The sequence below is a fragment of the Oryctolagus cuniculus genome, chromosome 21 (assembly GCF_964237555.1).
Source record: "Oryctolagus cuniculus chromosome 21, mOryCun1.1, whole genome shotgun sequence".
NCBI classification, from domain to species: Eukaryota; Metazoa; Chordata; class Mammalia; order Lagomorpha; family Leporidae; genus Oryctolagus; species Oryctolagus cuniculus.
Genome location: NC_091452.1, coordinates 18,883,335 through 18,910,752, shown reverse-complemented (window position 1 = coordinate 18,910,752; position 27,418 = coordinate 18,883,335). Strand labels below are relative to the sequence as shown.

At 52.7% G+C, this 27,418-nt stretch overlaps 1 protein-coding gene across 4 annotated transcripts in view; it reads right to left on the bottom strand.

The window, feature by feature from the left end:
• Positions 1-737: 737 nt before the first annotated feature.
• ANKRD13A (ankyrin repeat domain 13A) overlaps positions 738-27,418 on the bottom strand; it is a 37,388-nt gene continuing 10,707 nt past the window's right edge. Inside the window, exons 2-16 of one of the 4 annotated variants that reach the window (XM_017337961.3) lie at positions 26,508-26,625; positions 22,890-23,022; positions 21,339-21,463; positions 18,225-18,270; positions 17,335-17,478; positions 16,602-16,791; positions 13,274-13,340; positions 11,935-12,016; positions 11,071-11,132; positions 9,939-10,069; positions 9,032-9,189; positions 8,015-8,128; positions 5,276-5,436; positions 3,721-3,788; positions 738-2,489 (exon numbers count right to left, since the gene is read on the bottom strand). In XM_017337961.3, the coding sequence (XP_017193450.3) occupies positions 2,294-2,489; positions 3,721-3,788; positions 5,276-5,436; positions 8,015-8,128; positions 9,032-9,189; positions 9,939-10,069; positions 11,071-11,132; positions 11,935-12,016; positions 13,274-13,340; positions 16,602-16,791; positions 17,335-17,478; positions 18,225-18,270; positions 21,339-21,463; positions 22,890-23,022; positions 26,508-26,625 (1,795 nt within the window). In that variant the 3' untranslated portion in view covers positions 738-2,293. Of the gene's footprint in view, positions 2,490-3,720; positions 3,789-5,275; positions 5,437-8,014; positions 8,129-9,031; positions 9,190-9,938; positions 10,070-11,070; positions 11,133-11,934; positions 12,017-13,273; positions 13,341-16,601; positions 16,792-17,334; positions 17,479-18,224; positions 18,271-21,338; positions 21,464-22,889; positions 23,023-24,278; positions 24,435-25,069; positions 25,136-26,507; positions 26,626-27,418 lie in introns of those variants that run through there. The other 3 variants (XM_017337962.3, XM_070066037.1, XM_002721988.5) reach the window with 3 other exon arrangements.

Genomic DNA, 27,418 nt, shown 5'->3' with positions numbered 1-27,418 from the left:
CTAATGCACCTGGGAAAGCAGTGCAGGATGGCCCAAGTCCTTGGGCCTCTGCCACCCACGTGGGAGGCCTGGATGGAGTTCTAGGCTCCTGGCCCAGCCCTAGGTGTTGTGGTCATTGGGGGAGTGAACCAGAAGATCTGGAAGATCTTTCTGTGTAATTCTGCCTTTTTAAGTAAATAAATCTTGACAAGTTTCTGCTGATCTGGGCTACTTGAGCGTCAACCCAAAGATGGGGTTTGTAGGTAAATAATCCGTAGGTGCTGTAGAACGAGAGTAAGTTGTCTATGACGCTTTCACAGCTCAAAGCACTGGTGTGTACTTTTCCCCCAAAGCAAAAAAGCTCCTTCACAGCTTCCCCCAACCACCGAAGCCTCAACGCTAGAAGCCAGGTGGTGGTGTTTATTCTAAAGGCATCGTACTTGGGTGTAGGATGCGTAGGGAAGCCTCTGGGATCACGTGAACGCCCAGGAACAGCCTCACTGAGCGCTGTGTCCTCGAGGGAGAGGGCACATTCTCTCGGTTTTGATGTTGGCCTGACAGCCCCGGAGCTGGTGCCCCGGGAGGAGGAGGCAGCAGCGGAGCGGAGCATGGGGCAGGCAGACGGTCTCCCTGGGGCAGGAAGGTGGAGAGCAGGCCCCCTTCGCGGTGACAGACAGCCGAGGTTCTGCTGTGCATCACGGGGAAGCGTGGGTGCACCGTGACTAGAACGCCCTGTGAGAGAGACTCGAGGCTGTACATAGTGTAGGAGCACCCTCTAAGGAAGCAGTCTTTATTTGCATTTTAAGAGTGAACACATACATGAAAAACGTTGCAATGAGTTGACACGGTGCTCGGTCCCCTTTTAAGTGACTTCCTGGGGAAGCAGAGCCATGGAATGCAAACACAGACGTTACCTACGACGCACACAGGTGAGCAAATGACATGGCCTAACTGCAGCCATTCCCAAGAGGGGTCTTCGCTCCCGGTAAACGCCAAGTAAACAAAACGCACGCTGCGTGTTGGCAACACAGGGCTGTTGCCTGGACTGGCCTCCTGTGTGGAGAAGGGGCCCTGGTCAGACCGCGACCAGAGGCAGGGTTCAGTGGCATTGAGGGCACAGTCTGCGTCTAGGACGTCTTACTGGCAACACTAACTATGATACCGACGGTAACTGGAACGGTCCTGTGTAGGGTTCACTTCCTAGCCCGAGAGAAGTTCAGCAGAGGAAACGGACACGAAACAGAGGAGATTTTGCTTCCCAGGTGACTTCGCGCAGAGCGAGGGGCTGCAGCCGCGTCCCCCAGGGCCCTGCGTGTTGGGTGGTAGTTATTTACAGGAGGGTTACACAAAATAGTGAGCTACTAAAGGTATCCAAAAAAGGCCTGAGAAGATCTGGTTAAAATGTATAACCTTGTATTGCTACTGATGGGAGTAGTCATTTTTATATCTTTTAAAAATAATAAAAACATTCTGTTAAAAAATATATTTATCCGGAAAGATGTTGATTTGAACTCTAAAAAGCAACGTGGAGTCATCCTTTTCCCTTTTGAGTGGAGAGCACGGGGCTGCACTCGGAGCTCCCCTTCCATCTGCACACCAGCCCTCCCTCTGGCAGGTGCCGCCTGCACACCCGTGGCTTCCCTCCGTGCTGCTCCAGCGTGCTGGCCAGCCTGCCAGCCTCGGGTGCCCCTAGCTGCTGCCTCAGGGACAGGATTAGCTGCCTTTGATGTTGCCTGGGGGCTCCTGCTCTCCAAGGAATTGCCTTTACAAATTCAAATCAGACCGATCCTCAGTAAGTGGAGTTGAGGTGGTTTGAAACCATTAGTAGTTTTAAAGGCTAAGGCAACGTCCGTGGTCATCTGTGTATCTTCATTTGATGCAAATAGTTACCCATAATCTAAAATAGATCTGTACATCTCTCCTCTAACGTCAGCTGGGTGCGAGTGGAAGGAATGGAGTGAGATGGAGAAGTATGATGGGAATGTCCTAAAAACCTTGTATAAAGGTAAAAATAAAGAGGAGATCAGCACAACCCATTTCTTTGGTGAACGGTAAGGAAGTGTCTCAAACTCATAAACCACACTCTGCAGAGGCGGTGCCGCTGTCCGTCAAAGCACCCTGACTGCAGTGAGGCTGTTACACGCCTTCCTAAGAACAACCTACAAACCTGCGGGGGAGGGAGGTCTTGTCGGAAGCTGGTAGTAAGAACGTGACCTGCGAGCCAACCCGGGTCCTCCCCTCGCCCCCTCTGCAGAGAGAAGCGGCTGCACCCAGCCCAGAGCCTCTGCTTTGTGCGGCCCCTGGGCAGGAGGGGCTACTTGTCGGTGAGCGACAGCTGCAGGACCTGCTGGAGCTCGGCCTCCTCCTCCTGGAGCCGCAGCTCCCGCTCCTCCAGCTCCTTGGCAGACAGCTCCATGGCCAGCTGCAAGTCGCTGTCAAAGCGGCTGCTCTCGCTCGGGCTGCCGGGACACAGGCCTTCCGCGCTGGTGAGCAGGCTCTCCTGGATGGCCCTGGGTTGGAAAACCAGGAAAAAAGAGACGGTCGTTACTACCATCACCGCGGCAGCGGCGGCGGCAACCACGCTCCTTACCTCCGCACCAAGTGCACACCGTGCCAGGCACTGTATGTGCACGACGCCCTTCAGCCCCACGGAACTGGGGCTGTAGGTGCTAAATCCAGGTGGGAAACTGCCCAGACCAGGGCTGGGGCCGTGAGTGAACTTGGATCTGTTTTAAAGCAAAACCCAGCTTCTACATCAGGAGACTTTCAAGTACGGCTGAAGACTAGGAAAGTGCTTCATATAATGAGTCTTTTTCTTTTTTTTTGGACAGACAGAGTGGATAGAGAGAGAAAGACAGAGAGAAAGGTCTTCCTTTTGCCATTGGTTCACCCTCCAATGGCTGCCACGGCCAGCGCGCTGTGGCCGGCGCACAGCGCTGATCCGAAGGCAGGAGCCAGGTGCTTCTCCTGGTCTCCCATGGGGTGCAGGGCCCAAGGACCTGGGCCATCCTCCACTGCACTCCCTGGCCACAGCAGAGAGCTGGCCTGGAAGAGGGGCAACCGGGAAAGAATCTGGTGCCCCGAATATAATGAATCTTTAGAGTTTTTTTCCTTAGAAAATTGTATAGGGGGCAGTGCTGTGGCATAGCGGGTGAAGCCGCTGCCTGCAGTGCTGGCATCCCATATGGGCACTGGTTCTAGTCCCGGCTGTTCCTCTGCCGATCCAGCTCTCTGCTATGGCCTGGGAAAGCAGTGGAAGATGGCCCAAGTCCCTGGGCCCCTGCACCCACATGGGAGACCTGGAAGAAGCTCCTGGCTTCAGATGGGCCCAGCTCTGGCCATTGCCAGATGAGTGAAACAGTGGATGAAGACCTCTCTCTATCTCTCTCTCTGCCTCTCTATAACTCTGCCTTTCAAATAAATAAATCTTTTTTAAAAAAATCTTTTATAAATTCCCCACTGCCGGCACCCACGCCGGGTGACCATGCATGCCTACACACAGATCACAGCCACCAGAGAACATTTTCTCGCTTTTCTGCCAGAGGCACTGACCTGGCAGGATCGTCAGGATGCTACCAGCCATCCCATCCCAGAAATCACCACAGGGGGTTTCCAGCTTGTTTAACGAGTAACCAGCACAGGAGGAAGCAAGAGGCTAACACCTCAAAGCTCTCCTGTCGGCAGGTGCCGAGCCACAGCCTGTGCCAGCCTGCGCGTCGCCGCCACGATGGCGTCAGTTACCTCTCGTACTGGGCGTCGTAGGCATGTGTCGGGCTGATCCCCCCGTTCGATGCTGGTCCTGAAAATTCCTGGCAAAAACAAACATGATGGACGTGAATACCTCTTGGAAGGAACAGGTGCACCCTGACAGTGCACGTGAGAGCAGCACTCACCTCCCCGCTGTGAGGAACTAACAGGGCCTGGCTTACCTTGCAGCAACAACGAACTGTCAGCTGGGCGTGGGCTTACGATAGAGTCCAGGGTGTCTGGTGAGCAGACACACCTCCCAACCTCACACAGAATCCACTGACCAAGAACGGCCAAGCTGGGGCAAATTTAAATGACCACAGCAGGTAATTCTCGGGCAAGGTTAGAGGGCATAATTCAGTATTTGTCATCTTTGACACTGGCTACTCCCCTTGTCAAAACTTAGGGTCGGCGAGGTTTGTGTAGACACGGGTTGGAAAGCCAAGCTCGTTCACCCCGGAGAGAAGTGGGCTCCGGTGCCAGCCACTTTGTGGGGCTGGGTCTTCTCTCACAGGAAATACGCTGACCCTCACCCAGCAGCCTCAGAAAAGTGAACAGGCCTGGGAATGAGCGAACTGTGATGGCAGGAAAAAGAGGGAGGCCCGAAAGCCAGAGCTGGAGCCACTGGAAACGCTGGAGCAGGGGTACTGTTCTCGGGGGCCAGGGCCGCCCTCACCCAGGAATCCTCAGCCCTACAAACACTTGCTGAATAAAGATGGAAGAAACCAACCAGCAAACAAATGGACGGCAGGAGCCCTGGATACACGCGGGACCAGCTCTGCCCTATGGCCACAAGAGGAAGGGGATGAGAGAGGCTGATAGTGGGGGGCGGCCCTTGAGCTTGGGCAGTGGCAGCAAATGAAGCCTGGAGGGAGACCCGCAGGGACTGTGAGGTGAGCACACACACAGTCACCGAGTGCACCCACTCACAACGCTCGCTGTTCCGGGGAGGAGCTGGCACAAAATCGATGGCTTCTGTACTAGACAGTTACAAGCCCCCAAATACACAGTGACCAGCACCTGGCTAACAGATGTCTTCTTTCTGAAAACAAAGGCTGCTGACTGGGGTGGTGCCGATGGTCTCTGACAGTAAAAGCTTCTGGAGGAGACCAGGCACTGAGAATGCAACCCGGGGCCAACAGTGCGAGGCCGCCAGCTGAGCCTTCGCCTTTGATGCTGGCGTCCGTTAGGAGCCCTGGTTCGAGTCCCAGCTGCTTCACTTCCAATCCAGCTCCCTGCTGATCTTCCTTGGAAAGCAGCAGAGGACGGCCTGAGTGCTTGGGGCCCTGACACCCATCGGGGAGACCCAGACCTGGCTATTGTGGCCATGTGGGGAGTGAACCAGTGAATGGAAAATTGACTGATTTCTCTCCTCTCCTTCCCCTTCAAACACATAAACTTAAATGTGTATCTATACATAAATATTTAAATGTATATGTAAATACCAGGAACATGCCGACTTATTCTTTAGAGGAAGTCTTTCCAGTTGGCCAAAATCCGAACCGGGGGTTCCCCCTCCCAAGCCCCAGCATTTGTGCTGATAAAGCACCTGGCTCCGGCTGGACTCCAGCAGGCTCTGCTGGATGGCGAACTGCATTATCTCATAATCTTCATCCTGCAAGTGCATATTTCTGCCGTTGTCCTGAACGTGGTAAGATTCGGGAATTTCAAACACAGATTGGTCAACCTCGAAGTTGGCGCCCGAGGAAGCTGCAACATCAAAGGAGACAGCCCAGCGTGTGAATGCACTGCGCTACGTTTCCGCTCCACTCCCGCCGAAATTGTTTTTTATGAAGAAAGGATCAAAATGGTAATAACCAAAGTTCATATTGCGTGAGAGATTCTGAGGAAGAATAGTGACAGAGAAGAAGTGCCAGAACACAGCTTTTTTCTTTGATTTTTTTAAGCCTAGTAAAAAAAAATTAATATCTAGTCAGTAGAAAAATGTAGAAGACTGTGAAATGAGAAGTAAAGATTTCTCTTCCTCCTCTATTTCCAGACCCCAGAGGTAGCTGGTGTCTGTGTCCTTTTGAGCAATGCCATGTGTAGGTGCACGTGCGTGTGCACACGAGGTCGCCCCAAGGCGTAAAGAAACACGTAGCGAATGCCTGGGAGTCTCCCCCGGCCCGAGATCCACCACCTCCACTCACATGGCCCAAGCACACCCTTCTCAACAAGGTCCAGCCTCCTCTGCAGGGGTGAACACTTCAGGGCGGGGGGCTTCACCAGCTAAGCTCCTCGCTGGGCTACTTCCACACGTGTGCGCTCTTAGTAGTTTGAGCTCGTTTCTGAACTTGACATAAACGTGCTGTGAGACGCCCCGGTTTTGATACACGTGGCTGCGTGTTTGACTCTCACTGCTGTGTGTGAGTCACTCCACTGCACTCCTACAGCACAGTGAGCGCATCCTGTGGTCTAGGGGCATTCGGGGAGTTTCCAGATACCAGCAGTACTGGGGTCGCAAGAAGAGCCCAAAGGCATAAGTGTCTCGGGACAGCCAGGTCCTGGGCGTGTTCACCCTCAAGTGACCACACTGTGCCAGACGATCTTATCGACATGTCGCCAGTGTACTCTGCTTGCCAAGAGCGGCTGAGCGTTCCTTTGCTGGGCGACTTCAGGGACACTTGTTATTACCCAACTTTGTTGTCACGTGGGAGTGGAAGAACGGTACTGCTGGCTTCATTTACACTAAACACTAAAATATATATAGCATTATTGGCAGACTAAAGGAGAAAACAATACAACCACCTCAAAAGCTATAGAAAAAGTATATTAAAAAGTAGTACTTAATGATAAAAACTTAAAACTAAGAAAGGGAAGCATTTTCTCAATCTAATAAAGACTATCTACCAAAGAAATCAACAGTGGACATCATATTTAACGGTGAAACAACCCTTCCTCCCTTGAAGTCAGGAAAGGAGCAAGGATGGCCATTCATCAATTTTACTTAACACTGTACTGGATGTCCCAGCAAGAGCCATATGACAAGAAAAAGAAAAAGTTTCAAGCGTGGAAGAAAAGCAAATTCTTCATTCACAGATCACATGATCATGTATGTAAGCAAAGATTTTTTTTTTTCAAAGATTTATTTATTTATTTGAGAGGCAGTGTTAGGGAGGGAGACAGTGAAAGGAGTCTTCCATCTACTGTTCACTCCCCAAATAGCCACAATGACCAGAGCTGAGCAGATCTGAAGCCAACAGCCAGGTGCTTCTTCTGGGTCTCCCACGGAGATATGGGGGCCCAAGCACTTGGGCCATCTTTCACTGCTTCCCCAGGCCATTAGCAGGGAGCTGGATCAGAAATGGAGCGGCTGGGACTTGAACTGGCACCCATATGGGATGCTGGCATCACAGGCGGAGGTGGAGGCTTGGCAGGTCCAGTTATGTTACAAGGCCAAACCACAAAACTCAGTTATATTTCTATATACTGGCAACTGGAAAATAAAATTAAGAAAACTGGGGCCAGGGTTACGGCACAGCAGGTTAGGCCAGTGCTTGTAACAGTGACATTCTGTACTCCACTTCCAGTCTAGCTCCCTGCTAATGCACCTGGGAAAGCAGTGGAAGATGCCCAAGTGCTTGGGCCCCTGCACCCATGTGGGAGACCAGGACGGAGCTCCTGGCTCCTGGCTTCAGCATGACTCAGCCTTGGCTGTTGCGGTCATCTGGGGAGTGAACCGGTAGACAGATGTTTGTCTCCCCCCTCTCTGACTTTGCCTTTCAAAAAATTTAAAAAGACACATTGATAGCAACATCAAAATATGAATTGGATCAACAGCAAAGGAGCACGAAGAGCTCTGGGGTGCACAGACAGGTGACACAGATGCACACGTCTGTCAGACTGCGGCACACTTAACCCACTATATCCAACCGTCTTATACAGAGGACACCTGTGGAAACTTAAGCAACAAATACACCACTTATGGGAACTTTGAAGTAGATATTATGTCGTTGAAATACAGAATTGAAAACTTGGGCCTTAACAGGTTAAAATGGCAGCATGCTGTGGTATGTACCTTAGTTGATTTTTAAGATTACGCTAATGCCGTGTTAAACAAAGGCTGCATCAACCCTGTGCAGATGATGTGTGTATCTTTTAATTCCTTCTTTACACACACTTGGGGAAGCTCTGCTCACTACACCACTGGTTCTTTTTGTCTACACTGAATTAGCATTTTCTCTCATCCAGCACAGAAGCCTACTGCAAAAGGTACTCTCATTTCAAACTGAGTAACTAGTAAAATAAGTGACTGTGGTTTTTTTTAATTGCAAAGCTCTCGTTTTACCTGGATCGGCCTGGGCTCCTTCCACGCTCTGAGATGCAGATTCTTCGGCAGTGCTGCAGCCATTCACGTTGCCAAACGTGATCCGTGCGTTTAAGACGTGGAACAAGGGGATTTCTGACAAAATGAGTGTGTTTACAAACAAACGTTACTGCGGAGAATCCCAGCGATCGCTAACTGCGTGCTCCCGGGGCTGGCGCCACCCCTGCCCGTGTTGCAAGTGTGACATCCTGCTAACTGCCGTCCCCCACGTACAGGCGGGAAACACGTTCAGAGCCAAGAACAGCGAGGCGGGGATGCAGCCAGGATTCGAGTGTGATGAGCACACGCCCAGCACAGTTAAGATTCTGCGCGAGTCGTGTGCATCATGCACAGCGTGGCGCGTCCTGGCGCGGGCCGGAAGCACACTGGGAGTCCCCTGTCCCCAGCTAGCGAGCTCTGGTACTGAAGCAAGGAAAGCTCGGATTATCTCCCTCTTTCCTTGTGCGAGCGCCAGCTGTCGGGAGCTGGTGGGAGAGCAGAGCTGTGGCGTGGCGGGCTAAGCCACTGTCTGCAGCGCTGGTTGGCGTCCCGGCTGCTCTGCTTCTGAACCAGCTCCCTGCTAATGCGCCTGGGAAAGTAGCAGAGGATGGACCAAGGCCTGGGTTCCCTGCCACCCACGTGGGAGACCTGGATGAAGCTCCTGGCTTCAGCCTGGCCCAGCCCCAGCTGTTGAGCCATTTGGGGAGTGAGCCAGCAGATGGGAGATTGCTCTGTCTCTCCTTTAACTTTGCCTTTTGGATAAATAAGTAAATATTTAAAGAAACAAGATCAAAAAAATAACTGTTGGCTAGAGACCTCCCAATTTTGACGTGCAAAATGAATCATGACACTTCTTTAAATCAAATTAAACCAGAACGCAGTCTGACCTGTTCCACTCTATTGTATGCTACTTTGTGCCTCAGTGTGCAGTGCCCCAGAAGACATCGTGTCACCCACGAAACAGAACGGACATGTGTCCTGAACCTTGCTTAGGAATACCTATTTTGACGGGAAATCCAGGGGGGAATTCCAGTTTGATGAAATCTCTCAGTCTTGCGAAGTGAGCGCTTGTCCGAGCCATCAGGTCGATGATGGGGATGACCTGCTGCACGAGGGAGAGGGGGAACTCCTCACACATCCACAGCGTCGCCTTAAACCTGCAGGGTTCGACCGAGACAGAGCTGAGGGCCTGTCTACTGCGCAGGAAAGCAGGTCCTGCCACGCCCTAGGCCAGACCACCCTTACTCCCGGCTCCAAGCTACAGCAGAACGAGAACCACAGGACTTCAGCCTGCCCTGGGATCAGACAGTGGGGGAACGGCCTGCTCACAACGTCGCTCTGCAGTGGCCTTAACTGCCAGCAAGCAGTAGCCAGCGGGCACCAGGCCATCTGAGCTGGTCAGCAGCAAGATAAGTAAGGAATTCTTCATCCAATCTCCATCCTGTTTGGAGAAGGGCTAAGAAGGGGGCCATCTACTGTCAGCTTGTATCAGATAAGTTGGTTTTCCAGCCGGTGTTTGGTACAGCAGTGAACTTGCTGCTCGGGACCCCGCGTCCCATGCTGGAGTTGCTTCAAGTCCCAGAACCTCTGCTTCCAATCCGGCTTCCTGCTCATGCACCTCCTGGGAGCCAGCAGGTGGTGGCTCAAGTTCTGGGCTCCTGACTGTGGCCTGGCCCAGCCCTGCCTGCTGTGGGCACTTGGGGAATAAACCAGCAGATGGAAGATCTCTCCCTCTGTCTCTCTCCTTCTCTCTCAAATAAGACTAAAACAAAATTTTAAAGTAGATACATATATACATTGGGAAGGCAAGGGGCAGGGCGCCCACTGAACCTAGCACCCTAAGATAAACAGCACGACCTCGGAGACAGTCCCTAGGGTGAAAGCGGCAGCTCGCCCTTGCTCTTACTTTTGTGTCCTAATGGTCAGCTCTTTCGGCCTTCCGATGTCCCTGTCTTTCAGATCGAACTCTTCGTCAAAGTACTCGTCGGGCGTGATGGCCGTGGGGTTGTTGGCGGTGGCACATTCTGTGGTGAGGTCCTGCGAGCCAGAACTCGGGAAAGTTAGAGTGCTGAGGCCCAGCACCCCAGTCTGCGGCAGCCGGCCACGCTAACCAGCTACAGACCGGAGGATTCCGTCACTACCCTTTAGAATTAAGTGACATCCGCAAAGGCGGCCCAGCCTCTCTGGTGAGCCTGATGGATTGTTCTACTCTAAGAGAACTGTAACTACCTGGTTATGGACAAGGAAGAAGGAAAAGACGAGGCGAGAGATCTGAACGTGTGAGGTCTGGGAGACTCGGGGTTTAAGCGCTAGCTCTGTCCTACCCAGCTTGCTTCGAGAAGGGCTGTTTCATCTCTCCGACCCTCACTGACATCCCAATACGGAATCCATGTCGTGCTGTGTTACAACTGCTATAAAAAGATGGGGGCCGGCACTATAGCATAGCAGGTTAAGCCACTGCCCGCAATGCAGCATCCCATATGGGCGCCAGTTCAAGTCCCCGCTGCTCCACTTTCGGTCCAGCTCCCTGCTATGGCCTGGGAAAGCAGTGGAAGATGGCCCAAGTGCTTGGGCCCCTGCACCCACATAGGAGACCAGGAAGAAGCTCCTGGCTCCTGGCTTCATTTTGGCCCAGCCCTGGCTGATGCATCCATTTGGGAGTGAACCAGGGGATGGAAGATTTCTCTCAGTCTCTCCCTCTCTATAACTCTGCCTTTCAAAATAAATAAAATAAATTAAAAAAAAAAAAAAACTAAATCCTAAGTTCCATTTATATGCGGAAGCCCTAGCTTATAGTAAAAGAGAGAAAGAAAGCACCTGAATTCAATAATCACCACCCCCGCCTCTGAAAGCTTTATTTTCAAAGACCCCCCCCCATCTAATTTTCTTCCAAATGAATCCACCCACTCCTGGCTTGGGCACACCCCTTACCCCTTCCAAATAAACCCACCCAGCCAGGGTCCAGTAAATGCCCTCTCAGGCACGGGGACTCCTCTCCTTTCATCAGACTGCACTGGGAGCTCGCTGCTTCAACTTACCCCTTGTGCACCAAACTGGTGTTCCACTGTTCCCAGCAAGGATTCCAGAGGGTTCCTGTCCGCTACAGAGGGGAAAGGTCAGTGTCTGATCTCACATCTGACTTGTGCTACAGGACACACCCTCATCCTGTTTTATTAAAGTCTCTGATCCAAGCCACCTGCTTAGCAAATCCATCTGTGGACAGACTGACAAAATCACCCACAGTAACCCCAAGCTGAGTGATGCTGTGTAGTGCACCTCTTATTAGGCTCTAAACTAGAGAAACAGTTACAAGAAATTAAACAGAACAGTGGGAAGAGCCTGGATTTTAAGAGAAGCCCAGGTAGGGATTCCGATCCCACCCTGGCCCCTGGGGACCCACATGTTCTGGGCCTCAGCTCTGCCCACCGGATTGGAGTCATGGTAACAGCAGATGCTGGGAACTGCCGCACGCCCCCGCACCCTGCAGGCTCCGTTCCAGGGTTATGAGTGCAACGGTGCCCGACCCTCCCAGGAACTCTCGGGAAGGTGGGGGGTCCCCTCCGTTTCACCGCAGAGGAAACTGAGGCTCAGAGGGTGTGCGACCTCACAGGGCCCCAGCAGCCACATGTTGGCGCTGTGGGGCTTGGAGTCCCACGTTCCGTCCAGGTTTTGCCCCATAATGACGGAGCTACGCCACCGGTTCTGATGGCCTTCTCTACTTTTTTGGCCAAATCCAACACATTGTTCTTCATAAACATGAATAGCTTTAATTACCGCTGCAGCCAAATGGGGAAACCTCTCCCAGATGAGTCATTCTGAGGCCATTTTTGTACAAAAGGAGGCAGGGGTGGGACTGGCAGACCCTGAGCCCTTTAACCCCAGACTACCCAAGGCTTCGTTACCTTTGTATCGCTTCTTTTCCTCCTCGGTCAGGTGTTCTGTGCGGATTTTGGTTATCACACTCACATTGTTTACTGTGTAAACCTTGAGAGATGTGTGCAAAAGAACACAGTGACACAGGGAATCAAAACTCAGAACCTAAGCACAGCAAGAGCAAGAATGCTGAAGCAAAAAGAAAAAAAAAATTCAGCAAAATAAAAATGAGAAATGGTTAACAATGAGGCTCCCGCAGGGAAGATATACAGACTGTCAACTAAGAAATGCATCGGCAGTTGCTTTCCATCTCTGACAGTTTGAACGGGAGGAGGAGCTGTTGTGGACAGCCTGCGTCTTCCACCTGCCCTTCTTGTTGCTAAACTCAAACAAATGCCTGGCAGTTCAGGCTGCCCGCCTGGGTTTCTCTTATACTAAGGGGATGCAAGCCTCTGTCACGCGCTTCTACTGATGTGGGGGGATCGGCTAACAGCCTGGACTTTGTCAGCCACCTGCTGGGCACAAGGAAGAGGGAGGAACCCAGGTTCTCGAGATCTGTGAGATCTGGGGACAGCCAGCAAGCCACTAGTGGGAGAGGTACCCCCCTCTTAGGGCCAAAAAAGCTAACTGCCAGAACGCATGCTCTGTTGTCAAGGGCAACCGAGGAGGATGGTGGGCTGGGCAGTCAAAGGCAGCAGTGGCCACGCGGACACCCAATGCTCAGAGCTGCAGAACACGCCCACTTGGTGCCAGGGCGACTGTTTGTAAATGCAGCTCTGCGGAGCCTGACATCAGCTTCCGCCAGAGGCCTCTGCAGCAGCTGGCCCGGCCACTGCCTGCCATCAGTGCAGCAGGACCGCAGGGCTCAGCAAAGGCCAGCAAGGGGAGCGCCAGGGGACCCGCGGACCAGCTGCCGTCTCCACTTTCACAATGACAGTGTCACAGGGGGGCTGAGAGCCTGTTGTTAAAATCAGGCTGATCTTAAAAAAAAAAAAACGTGCAGCTACTAACATTTTTGTTTTTAAAAGATGAAGAAGCACGTGAAATCCAATCCATTCCCTTTTTTCTTTTTTCCTTTTTAATTAAAAGAATGACTATTTGGCAGGCATTCCTGCTGGGACAGCTGGCGCCTGCACTCCTCTCTACAACACTGTTTCTCTTTGGCATAGCTAGAGCCCTCCTCAGGACAGGCTGGCGCGTTTTCTCAAAGTCAAATGAGATTAAAAACTCCAAGTGAGAGACATCAGACAGGACGCCCTCCGCGAGCGTCTTCATGGTACGGATGCATGAGAGACATCTCGACAGACTCCTCATTTGCACAGAAGCTACAGAGCTGTATTAAATCTTATTTTAAGAGTTGCCTTTTACCTTTGCTTCGTAACCATTAACAACTTCTGCTTTATCTGTCCTCCAGCCCCAGAATCCGGATTTAGTTCTGATAAAAAGTGAACACCACAAATTGCCACATGTACATGCCATTCAGATCCATCCCTGAGCCTTTATAGTTCGCTTGTTCTCTTCCCCCAGCTTAAGTTAGTAAAGGACACTTGGAAATCAGGTCCTATTGTCCTCGGAAGGATGCCACCAATGCCAGATGGCGTAGCCCCCCCACCCCCTCCCACAGTTATTAATCAATTAGCCTCACTCCAGGCATAGAGAGCCTCAGCTCTTGGCTGCTTTACAAAAACTGTCAGCATCGGGGACAAAGGTGGCGACATTTATTGGACAGCTGTCCTCAAGCACTTAAGTGAAGATGGCCAGCGTCCGAGGGCTCGCCACGAGGTGGATCTGGGTGAGAGCATTGATCCGGGGCATCGGAACTGTGGGTGTGGCCATCAGCAGCTCTCGCTCCACAAGCAGCTGCCTCTCCATCGAGGAATCTCAGACCAGGGAGCCCCTGGGAAGGGGCCGGTGCGGCAGGAACCCCTCTCTGGGGCGAGCTGCGTGGAGAAGCCATGAATGCCTGCAGACGGCCTATGACGCGCACGTGGGTCGGGTCTCGTGCGGCAGGGGAAAGAATGTTCAAAGCAGTTTGTCAGCCCAGCTGCTGCTTGCAATCACGCGGCCCAGCATTCCAGCCGCAGCTGCAGGGCTGGAAGCCGGCCCCATGGCCCCGTCATCCCGCTCAACGTACTCCTGAGAAAAACACACTCCGGAGCCAAGGGCGGCTAGGAGGCTCTGCTGGTCCCACTCAGCGGGGAGCCCTGCCCAGCCCTGCCCTTTGTCTAGGACATCACATCCTGGCTCCACGTGGCCGCTCTGACCTGAGGGAGGCAGCAGGTGAGCCGGTCACAGGGAACAGCTGTGCTCATTTGCATCCTGCGGGTCCATACGGTCGGCTTTTCTTCTAATGGGATTTGGTGGGTGCAGTCAGTGCAGGTGGGGCCTGAGGAGCTGTCTGTGTGTGTTTTAGCCCATCAGGGAAAGGAGAGCCCAGAGCTGCTGTCGTCCTTATCTGTCTACCATTAGTGTAACGTGACCCCATAGAAGCAAAGAGAGGAGTCCTAAGGGGACCGCGCCAAATGCTAGCTCGCTCCAACTGATGCTTCAGAAACAAAATACGGGCCCCGGGGACGGCAGGTCAGGGACCCCACCAGACTAAGGAACCAGCCTCCCGCTAGTCATCAGTAATTCAAGTTCAGCGTAGTCCTTTCAGTTAACTAAGTCCGTGCTCTGTCCCTTAGCTATGCCTGCGCCACTTAAGGTTTGGGCTCAGGGAATCCTGGTTTCCTGGCACTTGCGCAGTCTTCAGAGGGACTGAAGGGTGACACTACCTGCTCCCCCATCCTCGCCTACGCCGAAAAAGCAGAGCTGCACCTTCCTCCCGAGGACGGGCTAAGCTCAGCGCGCTGTGGCCCCACAGCCAGCAATGCTGCCGCCTGCTGCCCCCCACATCCCCACTCCGACAGCACGCCAGTTCCTAAGCTCCACGTCTACACCCCGTCTTGAAACCAAGGCCCTGGCGACCCCTGGGTCTGCATGGGCTCTGCGTGCAGAGGCAGCTGGAGGCCACGGCTGCCCTCTCGTGCCGCCTGCAGCTTTGCCTGTCTCCACCGGGACCACGGCGCCAAAGGCCACTCTGTAGGCCCGTGTCTTGGTGGCTGCTACACCATCTGGACAAAGGCCGCGAGGGTGCCGGGCGAGCAGAGTGTACTCCTTCAGAGAAGAGGAACCAGAAAGTACATCCTGCAGGCAAAGAATTCACTGGGGAATGGTGTCAACTCACAAGCGGGAGGCTCCGAGTCACAGGTCAGGAGGAATGGACAAACGTGACCGTCACAACACAGGAAGAGCCACACCTTACAAATTCAAACGGGCACGCATACCTCTGGCTGGAGGCAGAGGTGCACACCTTCCCTACCAGGAAACCTCACCCTGGAAAGCGCCTCAAATCCTTGCTCCCACACTGGAGGACCGGCAGAAAAGCAGCTGTCTTCCAGAAATTCTTGGCAAGCCAGTGGCAAGAGAGTTCGCTTGAACTCTCTGAAAACCCTGGGAGCAAACACTCAGTGTGCCTTCAGAAGCAATGGGCTGGCATCTCCCGTGTGCACTTTGTGGGGTGCCAGGCAGCAGTTCCCACGCTCTGCCCATACATCACACTTCCCAACAAACGGGGACTCAGACAACTGCGCTGCTGAACCACACAGGGCGCCCTGTCTCTCCTGGTGACGGCTCAGCGCCACGGACTTCAGGAACCTCACGGTGAGGCGACTCCGTGTTTTCCTCTCAGCTAAGACAGAAAACTGGAGAAATGGGGCCGCCTGCCCCAGGTCGCACACTCACTTAGTCGCCCTGCAGTGGCCCCAGTTCTCTCCTTACTGATGGGCTGTGGCGGGGGGGGGGGGGAGGATGGGCAGCAGCCTTGACCTTCTTCCTCTGCTACGGGTGCTCTCGCTGCACAGCGTGACAGACATGAGCGGGAGAGGGCACTCTGAACAAAAACCTCTCAGCTGCACTCACCAATTTGATGTGGGAAACAAAGGAAAATCGAGAGAGGACAGAATATTCGTGCAGAGGAGAGCAAGCCTGCATTCGGGGTAACGGTGTGCGTTCTGGATCAGGCTGTGCCACTGTGCTCTGCAGAGAGCTGGATGTGACATCCTAGGCAAACATTAAGGGCTCTTGTGGACTCCCTCGGTGCAGAGTGTCCCGTGGAAAAACACTTCCGGGAAAGGCTGTGCCGGCCTCTGCGCCGCTGGTGCGGCCCCGGGGTGGACGGCCAGCGACGGCGCTCTCATCTGCGCTAACCAGCTCATCGGAGGCCCTCCAGCCTCTTGCTGTGGGGAGGAGAACCACACTGAGCGATGCGCTGTGTGTGCATGTCGCTGATACAGGACAAGTGAACTCAGCAGCGGCTCAGTTCTAGTTTCTGGGAACTCAGCACGCCGAGGTTTGGGAGCCGCGCATGCTGAGGGTCCACAGATACCCAGATGAAAATCAATTCGAGCAAAGCCCCGAGCAAGGGCCCATGGCAGGATATGGAGACACCTCTCCAAGACTTAACCAGTGTGCAAGACAAATGACGGATGAGGTCAGCTGTCCGCTACGGTTTCTGTTCCCTCGGAGATCAGCTCATAACACTCCCTCGTGTTCATGACATCAGATAAGAAACCAAAGCCCAACCCCCCGAAATTCCAGTACATACACACATACACGTCACTAAGATGGCAGGACTACCCAGCGCCTGAATGCGTACCTCTCGAAAGCGATATTTTTAGTATCGAGGCTGGTATTGATGACGGGGCTGGTGAGCCGCCTCTCAACTTCCCTGCTTTTCGGCTTCATGAGGTCCAGGGTGAGGCGCTCCATCTCCTGGGAAAGGTCGAAGTGCTCGGTGGTGACCACTTTGTCGTCGTGGTTGACTTCCATCAGCTCGGCCCAGTTGTCTGCGGATGGAAACCCGGGCGGAAGTGGATGCAGCGCAGAAGCCAGGAGCTGCCCGCTCGCAAATGCAGTGCCTCTCGCGTTTGTCCTGCCGGCTGCTGCCTGCTAAGGCCTGGTGCGCTGACTATCGGTTACCTACTTGTCCAGGGGATTCCTGGCCGGTTTTCCACGTCTGTAGGGGGCTCTGGGCCATCCTCCCCAGAGATGCAGCCTTCTGCACCCTTGATTAGCAACACACCTCACCCGTGTCCTTTACAAAAGCGATCATTTCAGAATTGACACTCCTGAGTGCACCGTTGGGTGACCGGTGCACTGCTCTCTCCCACGGGGAGGACCAGGCCTGTTCAGCAGATGCAGGCCCAGGAAATGAGACAGACACGTGTGCAGGGGCTGAGTGACATGTGCCAGGGGCAAAGAGAGCAGCAGAATGGGTAAGAATAACCGGCAGACACGCCCCAGATGGCAAGAGAGGAAGACGACGAGGATGGGTGCGGGTCGTTGGGTCATGTGGCCGCAGCCACCACTGTGAGGCTGGGCTCACTCACCTTCTCCCTTAAATATAAAGCTGCGCCTCCCTCTTATCCAGCTCATGTTCTCAAAGCCCAGCAGTGTGATATCGACGCGCAGCTTGGCCCCGCTTTTCCAAATGCGACAGACGTCATTCGGGCATATCCTGGAGACCAAGGGCACTGGAGGAGAGAAGCATATGGCTGAGAAGAGCCCGGGGCCGGGCGGAACACCCAGCCCGGGAGATCAGGGTCCGGGCAAGATGGTGACTGGCAGACAGAACTGGACCCCCCAGCGCCCACTTGTCACATGCCAAGTCAGCAAAAAATACAACTGCATCTTCTGCTCCTTCGGCAGTGAATTTCCCGAGTCTTCTCATCCCACTCGCTGCCTGCCACCAGGGCGACCATATGGCCACAGTCACAGCCGCCCTTCCAAACACCAGACCCTCAAATGCGATGCTGGTTCACAAAACCTGAAACCACGGTGATCATTTGCATCAGAAAAGAGTCCTTTGGTGTCTCGGAAGAACAATCTGAGGTTCCCGGGAGGAATCTAAGGAGAACCTCTGTGGAAACATTGTCCCAGCCAGTCCTTTCCAGTGACATTAGGAGAAACATGGCCGCTTGGAACAAGCCAGCCATCAGGGAGGCTGCCCTTAGACTAACAGGCTTAAAAGACTCACGCTGAACTACACTATGGAAATGAGTACCCTGGGGGGGGGGGGGGTGCTTGGGGCCCAGATCTTCTGCCAGGGACAGGGTATGCAGAGCAGCCACTCAGGAGGGACTGGGGTCACTGTCCTTCCTCCTCCTTCTCAAGATTTGTTTTTAAAATGCACCTAACATTCCTACAGGAAAAAAACAATCTACATTCTGGCTAGGGAGATGTGGAAACGGAGAGAAATCCTAAGCCCACAGCCACTCACCCCAGCTGGTGAACTCCCACTTCATCTGCACATAGAAATCCGGAGCCTAAAGGACAGAGGTTGCAAACAGGTTACCCTTGGCGCCGTCAACGGAACACGCACATAGCAGCGGTTAACGGAGTTTTAAAATCAGAAAAATTGAGAGCAGAGGAAGTAGGAAGACACAAGGTTCAAACCCAGTGAACTGGATACTTCCTTCTTATTCGGCCGCTATTCCCCCTCGAGTGATAAAGTCTGTGAGATCGTTAGGAGGGCTCACACGGAAAGGAGCAGGCTTGGAAGCGGGGGGGGGGGGGGGGGGGGGGCTCGAGTCACAGCCCCCGGGGGCGGAGCTTCCCAGCAGTAACAGAGTCAGCCTGGGAAGATGGGTTAAATGCAGCCAGGCAGCAGGCTAACACAGTCTACGCACAGAGGAGAAAGGTCAGCGGCTGCCCTCGCACGGGGAACTTGACCGTGAAGGCTTTGCGTGCCGACCACTCAGAAACTGCGAGAGCCTGCCGGCTGGCCGACACCCACCCCGCCCCCCCAGGAGCGGATTTCCCTCCAGGCAGCAGCCTTCGCCCCACTCTCCTCTCCCACTTTGAGGATCTGAAGCTTTGCACCACCGAGGTTGCTTACCCACCATCAATTCTGCGGCAGGTTCTCCAGGAGCCACTTAAGATGGCCAGCGGTCCCAGCTGACAAGAGAAACGCTAGGGGGGCCGGGGAATTTTCTGTCCCCTCTCCTACCCTCAGAGCTCCGCTGTGGTTTTTACAGAGGATGGGGCGGGAAGGCTGGGAATCCCCCCAGGAGTAAAACCAGCCAGGATTCCAATGACAACCTAGAAGAGGCTGATTAGAAAGGCCGGCGTACATTATAAGGAGACAGTGTTTTAAGGCCAGACGTCAGCTACGGCCTCCGGTGCCACCTAAGTATACACATCATTCATGGCTGTCTAGAGCTCCCCGCCAGCAAACAGTCCCCGCAGCCCATTGCTGTGTATCAATACAGAGGGGAAAAAAAGCATGAAAATCTTTTATACTAGGTTTTTTAAAATGAAGGGTGATTGCATGTTCAAGTCATTTTCTGCTTTGTCAGATGGGCAAAGTGATGTTTTTAGTTCCTCCTGCAGCCAGTTATTAGATCACAGTGAATCTTTGCACACTCATAAAGGCACACCTGTCTGTAGCAATGCACACCACCATCCTACATTTCAGCGTGGGCTCCACTCAGGCCATGGGACATGAGTATCTTGGACACGTCCTCGCTTGAGTGGCACAGAGAGTGTTTTAGAGGGTGCTCAAATAATGAGCACTGATTGTCCTGCTTGTCACAAGGTTGTGCGTCTCAATAGAGCTACTGATTCTTCTTAAGAGATGTGTTCTGGGCCGGCGCCGCGGCTCACTAGGCTAATCCTCTGCCTGCGGCGCCAGCACTCTGGGTTCTAGTCCCAGTTGGGGCGCCGGTTCTGTCCCGGTTGTTCCTCTTCCAGTCCAGCTCTCTGCTGTGGCCCAGGAAGGCAGTGGAGGATGGCCCAAGTGCTTGGGCCCTGCACCCCATGAGAGACCAGGAGAAGTACCTGGCTCCTGGCTTAGGATCAGCGCAGCGCCGGCCACAGTGCACTGGCCATAGCGGCCACTGGAGGGTGAACCAATGGAAAAAGGAAGACCTTTCTCTCTGTCTCTCTCTCTCACTGTCTAACTCTGCCTGTCAAAAAGAGAGAGAGAGAGAGAGAGAGAGAGAGAAATGTGTTCTGACTCAAGTTGTAAGCTGATTTTCCTAGCAAATATTTTGGGGGCTCACTGGGAATGGGATAGCTCACCTCCATGCCTAAGTTGAGAACAAATATGAAAATAGGTACTTCCTTATCTGCTGCTGCCTGGGGAGTCCTGCACACAGGACAGTGCTAAGGTGGGGCTTTCAAACAACAAAGCTTATCTGAAGAATGGCTACCATCTTCCAACACAATCATAAGCCTATAAGTTAACGTTTTTAAGAAAGTTCTAGGAGCCGGCACTGTGGCACAGTGGGTAAAGCAGCCACCTGCTATGCTGCCATCCCAGATGGGTACTGGTTCGAGTCCCAGCTGCTCCATTTCTGATTTATCTCCCTGCAGATGTGCCTGGGAAAGCAGCAGAAGATGGCCCAAGTGCATGGGAGACCTGAAAGAAGCTCCTGGCTCCTGGCTTCGGCTTGACCCAGCACTGGCCATTGTGGCCATCTGAGGATTGAACCAACAGATGAAAGACTTCTCTCTGTGTCTTCTCTGTCTCCCCTGGAACTCCCTCAGATACATACATAAATCTTAAAAAAAAAAAAAAAAAGAAAAAAAAGAAAAGAAAAGAAAAGAAAGAGAGAAAGAAAGAAAAGAAGGAAGGAAGGGTCTGGGGTATCATATAGTGCATATATCTTAATTCAGAAGGCAAACAAACTGCCCCAAAGCCAAGAATTGTAAATTAAGGCAATGGATCAGAAGTTGCAAGATACCACTGGGTAGTAGTGACAAAGGTGGCAAGAAGAACTTGCCTGCTGACTTCCGGGCTTCAGCGAGCCCTGGAAATCCCTGGACTGTAACTGATGCTCACCACAACAGCCTCGAGATTAGCGGGCTCAGAGTGCTACGAGACAGGACGACAGAGAGCCCCCGTCTACTGTTTTATCCCCCAAATGTCCCCAACAGCCAGGGCTCAGCCAGGCCAAAGCCAGGAGCTCCACCCAGGTCTCCCACACGTGTGGCAGGGACCTGAGTACTTGTGCTGTCATCTACTGCCTCCACGGCACACTGGCAGGAAGCTGGATCTGAAGTCGTGCAGTTACGAACTGACCCAAGCTCTCCAGATGGAATGTGGGCCTCCCAGTGGTGGCTTAACCTGATTCACCACAATGCTCACCCCTTCAATTATAATTTTTACATAGCACTTAGAAGGGGTTAAGCCCAGTGACTTAGAAACGTAATTTGTGACAGCCCCCCAACTTCAACGAGTTGGAGAGGTGAGAAGTAGCACTGTTTGCGGCTCGCACCATACAGACTGTTGACACAGCTCTTAAGGAAGGCGTGCCAGGCCGTCACGCCGTGTCTCCAGCTGCTGGATCAGCACTTAGCCGATGGCGGCACGGCCCACGCCTGTGGGTACCTCGAGAATCTTGTGCAGCAGCTCAGGAACTCCCTCGAGGGCCATGGATGTGTTGTGGTAGTCTCGGTGTTGGAGGACCGTGTACACCATCTCGGGGTCGCCCGTGCTCACAGCTTCGTGTAAAACTGGAGAACAAAAGGGTGACAATGATCACTGAGGAGTCTCGGGCTGTAAGATCAACTCCAAAGCCAGTCTGGAAAAGATCCCTACAGACCAAAGACCAATGCCTGCTTTAGTGGCTGTGGTCCAACTTTAGCATATACAATCATGACTTCCGATCGCCAGCTTCTAAGTAAAGAGGAAAGAAAAACAGAGCCCTCGGCCTCTTGCTCAAACCTCTTCCCCACTCGCTGTGCCCCCACCCTCACTGCTGTCCCTGACGGTGTTTTCAGAGAGCTGGCTTTGACCGGGTGGCCACGCAGCACTGGTGACAGGAAGACCGGGCAGACAAGGCTTATGCTTGTGAGCACCCTGCAGGTAGCGGGGGGCTGCTCTGCCCGGGGCAGCCATTTGGCACGGCAGAGTAGATGCCACTTGAGACGCCCGCATCCCGCACCGGAGTGACTCGGCTCCGGTCCTGCCTCTGCTCTCGTCCCAGCCTCCTCCTGGTGTGTACCCTGGGAGGCAGCAGGGGGCAACTCAAGCACCTGCTGACCCATGTGGGACACCTGGATTCAACTCCAGCTCCTGGCTTCAGGCTGGCCCAGTCCGAGCTGCTGTGGCCACTCAGGGAGTGACCCAGCGGATGGAAGATCCGTCTGCCTCTATTTCTCTCACTGCCTCTATGTTCTGACCAATGGTAAGAGTTCACAAAAACGTGAAATGCCAGGATGTCATTAGAAGGTATCTCTAGCCCTGTTTTTTATTTGTGTCGATCCTGATAGACTCAGCGGTGGCACCACCATCGTCACCAGGGGGAGCTGGCCTCCACGTTCTCCCGTGGGAGGAAGGATTCCCACTGAGAGCTGCTTCTGGGTGAGGAGTCACCGGGCCACAGCTCAGCCCGCGGCATCCCCAGCCCTCATCTCCTCCCCACCGCCCTGGTCCCTCAGCTCCCAGCTCCTCCCCCCTCCCACCCTGGTCCCCCAATTCTCAGCTCCTCCTCCCCCCGCCCTGGTCCCCAGCTCTCAGCTCCTCCCCCTGCCCCGGTCCCCCCAGCTCCCAGTTCCTCCCCCCGCCCTGGTCCCCAGCTCTCAGCTCCTCCCCCTGCCCCGGTCCCCCCAGCTCCCAGTTCCTCCCCCTGCCCTGGTCTCCCAGCCCTCATCTCCTCCCCCCTGCCCCGGTCCCCCCAGCTCCCAGTTCCTCCCCCCCCCACCCTGGTCCCCCAGCTCCCAGCTCCTCCCCCCTCCCACCCTGGTCCCCCAATTCTCAGCTCCTCCTCCCCCCCCAGCCCTGGTCCCCCAGCTCTCAGCTCCTCCCCCTGCCCCAGTCCCAAGAGAGCAAGCCCCTGCGAGAAAAAGGATTCAGAGGAGGATTACAGTTGGGACTGGCCTCTGTTCAGGAAGATAAACCAAATGGAGCGACATTAGATTAGTTTTCAAGGAGACTTACCTGTCCATCCCTGGCGGTTTTCTTTTGTCACATCCGCTTTGTGTCGGAGCAGGACTCGCGCAGATTCCAAATGTCCCAGAGAAACAGCAAGGTGCAGTAAGGTTCGCCCTCGTGGATCCAGAGCCTCCACATTCTGTGAGGGAAACACCAGCGTCACGTAACCAGGTGCGGCATAAAAAACGTGGCCATGTGTTTCAGGGACACATTGAGCAGAAAGAAGCCAGAAAACGGGGGGCAGCCTTGTGGTGCAGCACAGGAAGCCACGGCTTGCTTCGCCAGCATCCCATACCAGAATGCCAGTTTGGCCCTGGCTGCTGCACGGCTGATCCAGCTCCCTGCTGAGGCACCTGGGACGGCAGCGGAGGACGGCCTAAATGCTTGGGCCTCTGCACCCATGTGGGAGACCCGGAAGCAGTTCCCGGCTCCTGGCTTCAGCCTGGCCTGGCCCCAGGTGTCGGGGGCATCTGGGGAGTAAACCAAGGAGTAGAAGACCTCTGTCTTACCCTCTCTCTCTGCCTTTCAAATTAAACTTTTAAAAAAACAACCAGAACAGTATTTACACATTAATTATAGCAATAAATACAAAAAGGTTTGCATCTGAGCTGAGTTATGAGCCTGAGGACTATAAATGAAGACAACAGTTACAGAGTTCCTTTTTCTATAAAGTTCAGTGCCCAATAAATAAGCACTGGCACCAAGCCTCAGAGCACCCAACACAACCTGACGCCCTCGGCGACACTCAGATTCAGTCCAAATAAGGAGAGGGGCCCGCGTGAAATGCCTTGGCCCCAGGACTCAGAACGCAGGGGATTTCTCAAGCCCACATCAGCATTCAAGTCTAGAACAGGAAGTATAAAACGGCAATCAAAACTGAAAGAACAGGAGATAATTCGGGCCAGAATAAAATGAGATTTTTTGGCTGGATTCCCACCAGAACACTTTGCTCCTGGCTGCGTACCGAGTTTCAGATGTTCTGAAGTAGCACACAGAATCCGGCAACACCTGCGGGTCCCCCAGGCGAGGCGCGTCCTTGGCTGAGCAGGCGCATGCGCACACTTAGAGAGGAACGTTACGTTACGGGGCAGGTGTTGTGGGGCAACGCGTTCACCCGCAGCCCACAATGCCGGCATCCCATTAGAGCAGCATAGGAAAGCAGCAGAAGATGGCTCAAGTCCTTGGGCTCCTGCACCCACGTGAGAGACCCGGATGGAGTTTCAGGCTCCTGGTGTCAGCCTGGCCCAGATCCGGCTATTGCAGCCATTTGGGGAGTGAACCAGAGGATGGAAGATCTCTGGACTGATCAATCTCCCCCACTCATCCCGCCCCATCTCCCCCACCTCCTGTCAGTCTGCCTTTCAAATAAATAAATTCAGGTTGCACATCCCTTACCTGAAATGCTTGGGCCAGCACTGTTTCAGATTTCAGAGTTCTTTGGAGTTTTTGAATACTTGCAATAGACTCTCCTGGGTGAGCATCCCTAATCTGAAAATCCAAAATCCTCTGAAACCAGAAACCTCGGAGCAGCAACATGACAGGTTTTGGCTCATTTCCGACTTCAGAACTGCGGATTAGGAATGCGCCACCTGTCACTGTCTTCTAAACCCGACCAGGCTATGAACTTCCGAGCTCCGAGCTTAGCTGGAGTTCAGCAGGAAAGGAAAGAGTCAGCCAAGCTCGTTTACCCACCTACTTACGTGTTATATAAACGAAGCATTTTCTGACCTAACAAATTCAATCCAAATGAAAGGTGCTAGGGTTAGCACACTGCCTGCCACATGGGCGGCGCCTAGCATTTATCCCAGGAGAGGAGAGACTCACACCTCAGGACAGAACTAACAGGTCTCAGATGAAGGAGCGAAGGAGTGGCCCTCACATAGGACGTGCAGAAACCACGCACAGGAAGTTTTTAACTTTTTCTGTTCAGCACCACAGGGGTTCTGCACCCATAAGCCACAGAGCAGCAGGGGCTACATGCTGAACTGGAACTCCTCAGGCCTCCTGCGCCTGTCTCTCTCTCTCTCTCTCTCTCCAAATGGGGGTTCGGGTCAGGTAGGGTGGGGGAAAGCATTTAAAACCGAGAGCTGGGGGTGGGCCTCTGGCCTCCAGGTGGGTAGAGGGAGCTTGGGACCGCCCTAAGCCTGATCAGGAAGCTCTACTCCTGACTCCAGTTCCCTGCTCACCTGTGAGGCAGCCGCCGATGGCTCAGGCAGTGGGGTCCCTGCCACCCACATGGAGACCGAAATTGAGCCCCCAGTTCCCTGTCCTCTTCCTGGCAAAACCCTGGCAGTTCACGGCATTTGGGAGTCAACCAGCAGATGAGAGTTTTCTGTCTCTGGTCCTTTTCTCTCTCTGCCTTTCCAATAAATGAATAAATAATTTAATTGGAAAAAAAAAAAAAGTAAGTAAAGATGAGGAGGGAAATATACAAAATAGAAAACAATCAAAACAACCAAAATTGATATTTTGAAATGTCAACAAAATCTAATTGTGAACAAAACATTTAGATTTGACTAAACAAGAGAAAAGACTCAAGTGAAAAAAAATTAGGAAAGAATATTATTATCAACTCTGTAGAAATAAAAAGGCTTATAAAGGAATATTATGAACAACTGTATGTGCCAAAACAAATCAGGTAACTTGGGTTAAGACCTAAGAGGGGCCGGAGCTGTGGTGTACTGGCTAAAGCTGCCGCCTGTAGTGCAGGCATCCCACATGGGCACCAGTTCGCGTCCTGGCTCCTCTACTTCCAATCCAGCTCTCTGCTAATGGCCTGGGAAAGCATCAGAAGATGGTCCAAGTGCTTGGGCCCCTGCGCCCATGTGGGAGACCTGGAAGAAAGCCTCAGGCTCCCGGCTTTGGACTGGCCCAGCCCTGGCTGCTGCAGCCATATGGGGAGTGAACGGATGGAAGGTCCCTCTCTTCTGTTTCTCTCAGTCTCTCTCTCTGTGTAACTCTGCCTTTCAAATAAATAAATCTTCAAAAAAATTTTATTAAAAAAAAAAAAAACAGGCCCTGATGGCTTTACTGATGAATTCTGGCGAACATTTAAGGAATTGATACCAATCTTTCATGATCTCTTCCAAGAAACAAAAGAGGAAAGAAAACTTTCTGGCTCATTTTATGAAACCAGTTTTATCTTGAGGACAAATGCATCATAAGAAAAGAAAACCATGGACTAATTAATACCATTTATGAATATGGAAGCAAAAATCTTCTCAACAACATACTAGGAAACCAAATTCGGCAACAGACAAGAAGGGTTATTATACATTATGACCAAGTCTTATTTATCCTAGGAATATAAGAGTGGCTTAATATCTGATAATCAATTAATGTTACATACCATATCCATAAAATAAAACGAAAAAACACAAGAGCATGGCAACAGATACAGAAAGATCATTTGACAAAATCTAACTCTAGTTCATGATGATGATAGTAATAACAATAAACTCTCAACACATGAGGATTAGAAAGGAGCTTCCTCCAAGAGTGTCTGTGAAAAACCCATGGCTATCACCATCCTTAACAGGAGAGACCAGCACCGCTCCCCCCAGGATGAGGAACGAGAAAGGATGTCCTTCCAGCGCCTCTGTCCCACACTAAAGAGGCTCTAACCTGGGCCACGGGCCGAGAAGTGAAAAGCATCCGGACTGGACAGGGAGAAGGAAAACCATCTCTAGTCACTGAAGACAGCATCTTCTCTACAGAAACTCCTAAGGAATCCAGCAGAAACCTACCAGAACCAACAAACAAATTCAACAATGTTGCAGGAGACACAACCAGTATACAAAAATCAATTACAGGGGCTGGCACTGTGGCGTAGCGGGTAAAGCTGCTGCCTGCAGTGCTGGCATCCCATATGGACGCCGGCTTGAGTCCTGGCTGCTCCACTTCTAATCCAGCTCTCTGCTGTGGCCTGGGGAAGCAGTGGAAGATGGCCCAAGTGCTTGGACCCCTGCACCCGCATGGGAGACCCGGGAGAAGCTCCTGGCTCCTGGCTTCGGATTGGCTCAGCTCCAGCCATTGTGGCTATTTAGGGAATGAACCAGCGGATGGAAGACTTTTCTCTCTCTGCCTTTATGTAACTCTGCCTTTCAAATAAATAAATACATCTTTCAAAAATAAATTATATGTCTATACATTTGTAATTAACTCTATAATAGAATTAAGGTAGCAGTTAAGGCCCCACATTCCATATCAGAGCACCTGGGAGGTAAATGAACACCCTGGGGCAGCAGGTGATGGCTCAAGTTAGTTGGGTCCCTGCCACCCACACAGGAGACCCACATTGAGTTCCGGGTTCCTAAGCTTCAGCCTGGCCAAGCCCTTGCTGTCGTGAGAAATTTGGGAAGGATATCAAAAGCGGATGGAAGATATCCATCTGTCTCTCTGCCTTTCAAATAAATAATTCATTTTTAAAATTACCTTTTTAGGACCACGAAAAAGAACACAACATTTAAGAAAAAATTGAACACATCAAAGTACAAAAGCTACTCTGGACAGTAGAAGGCACTACTGAAAGAAAT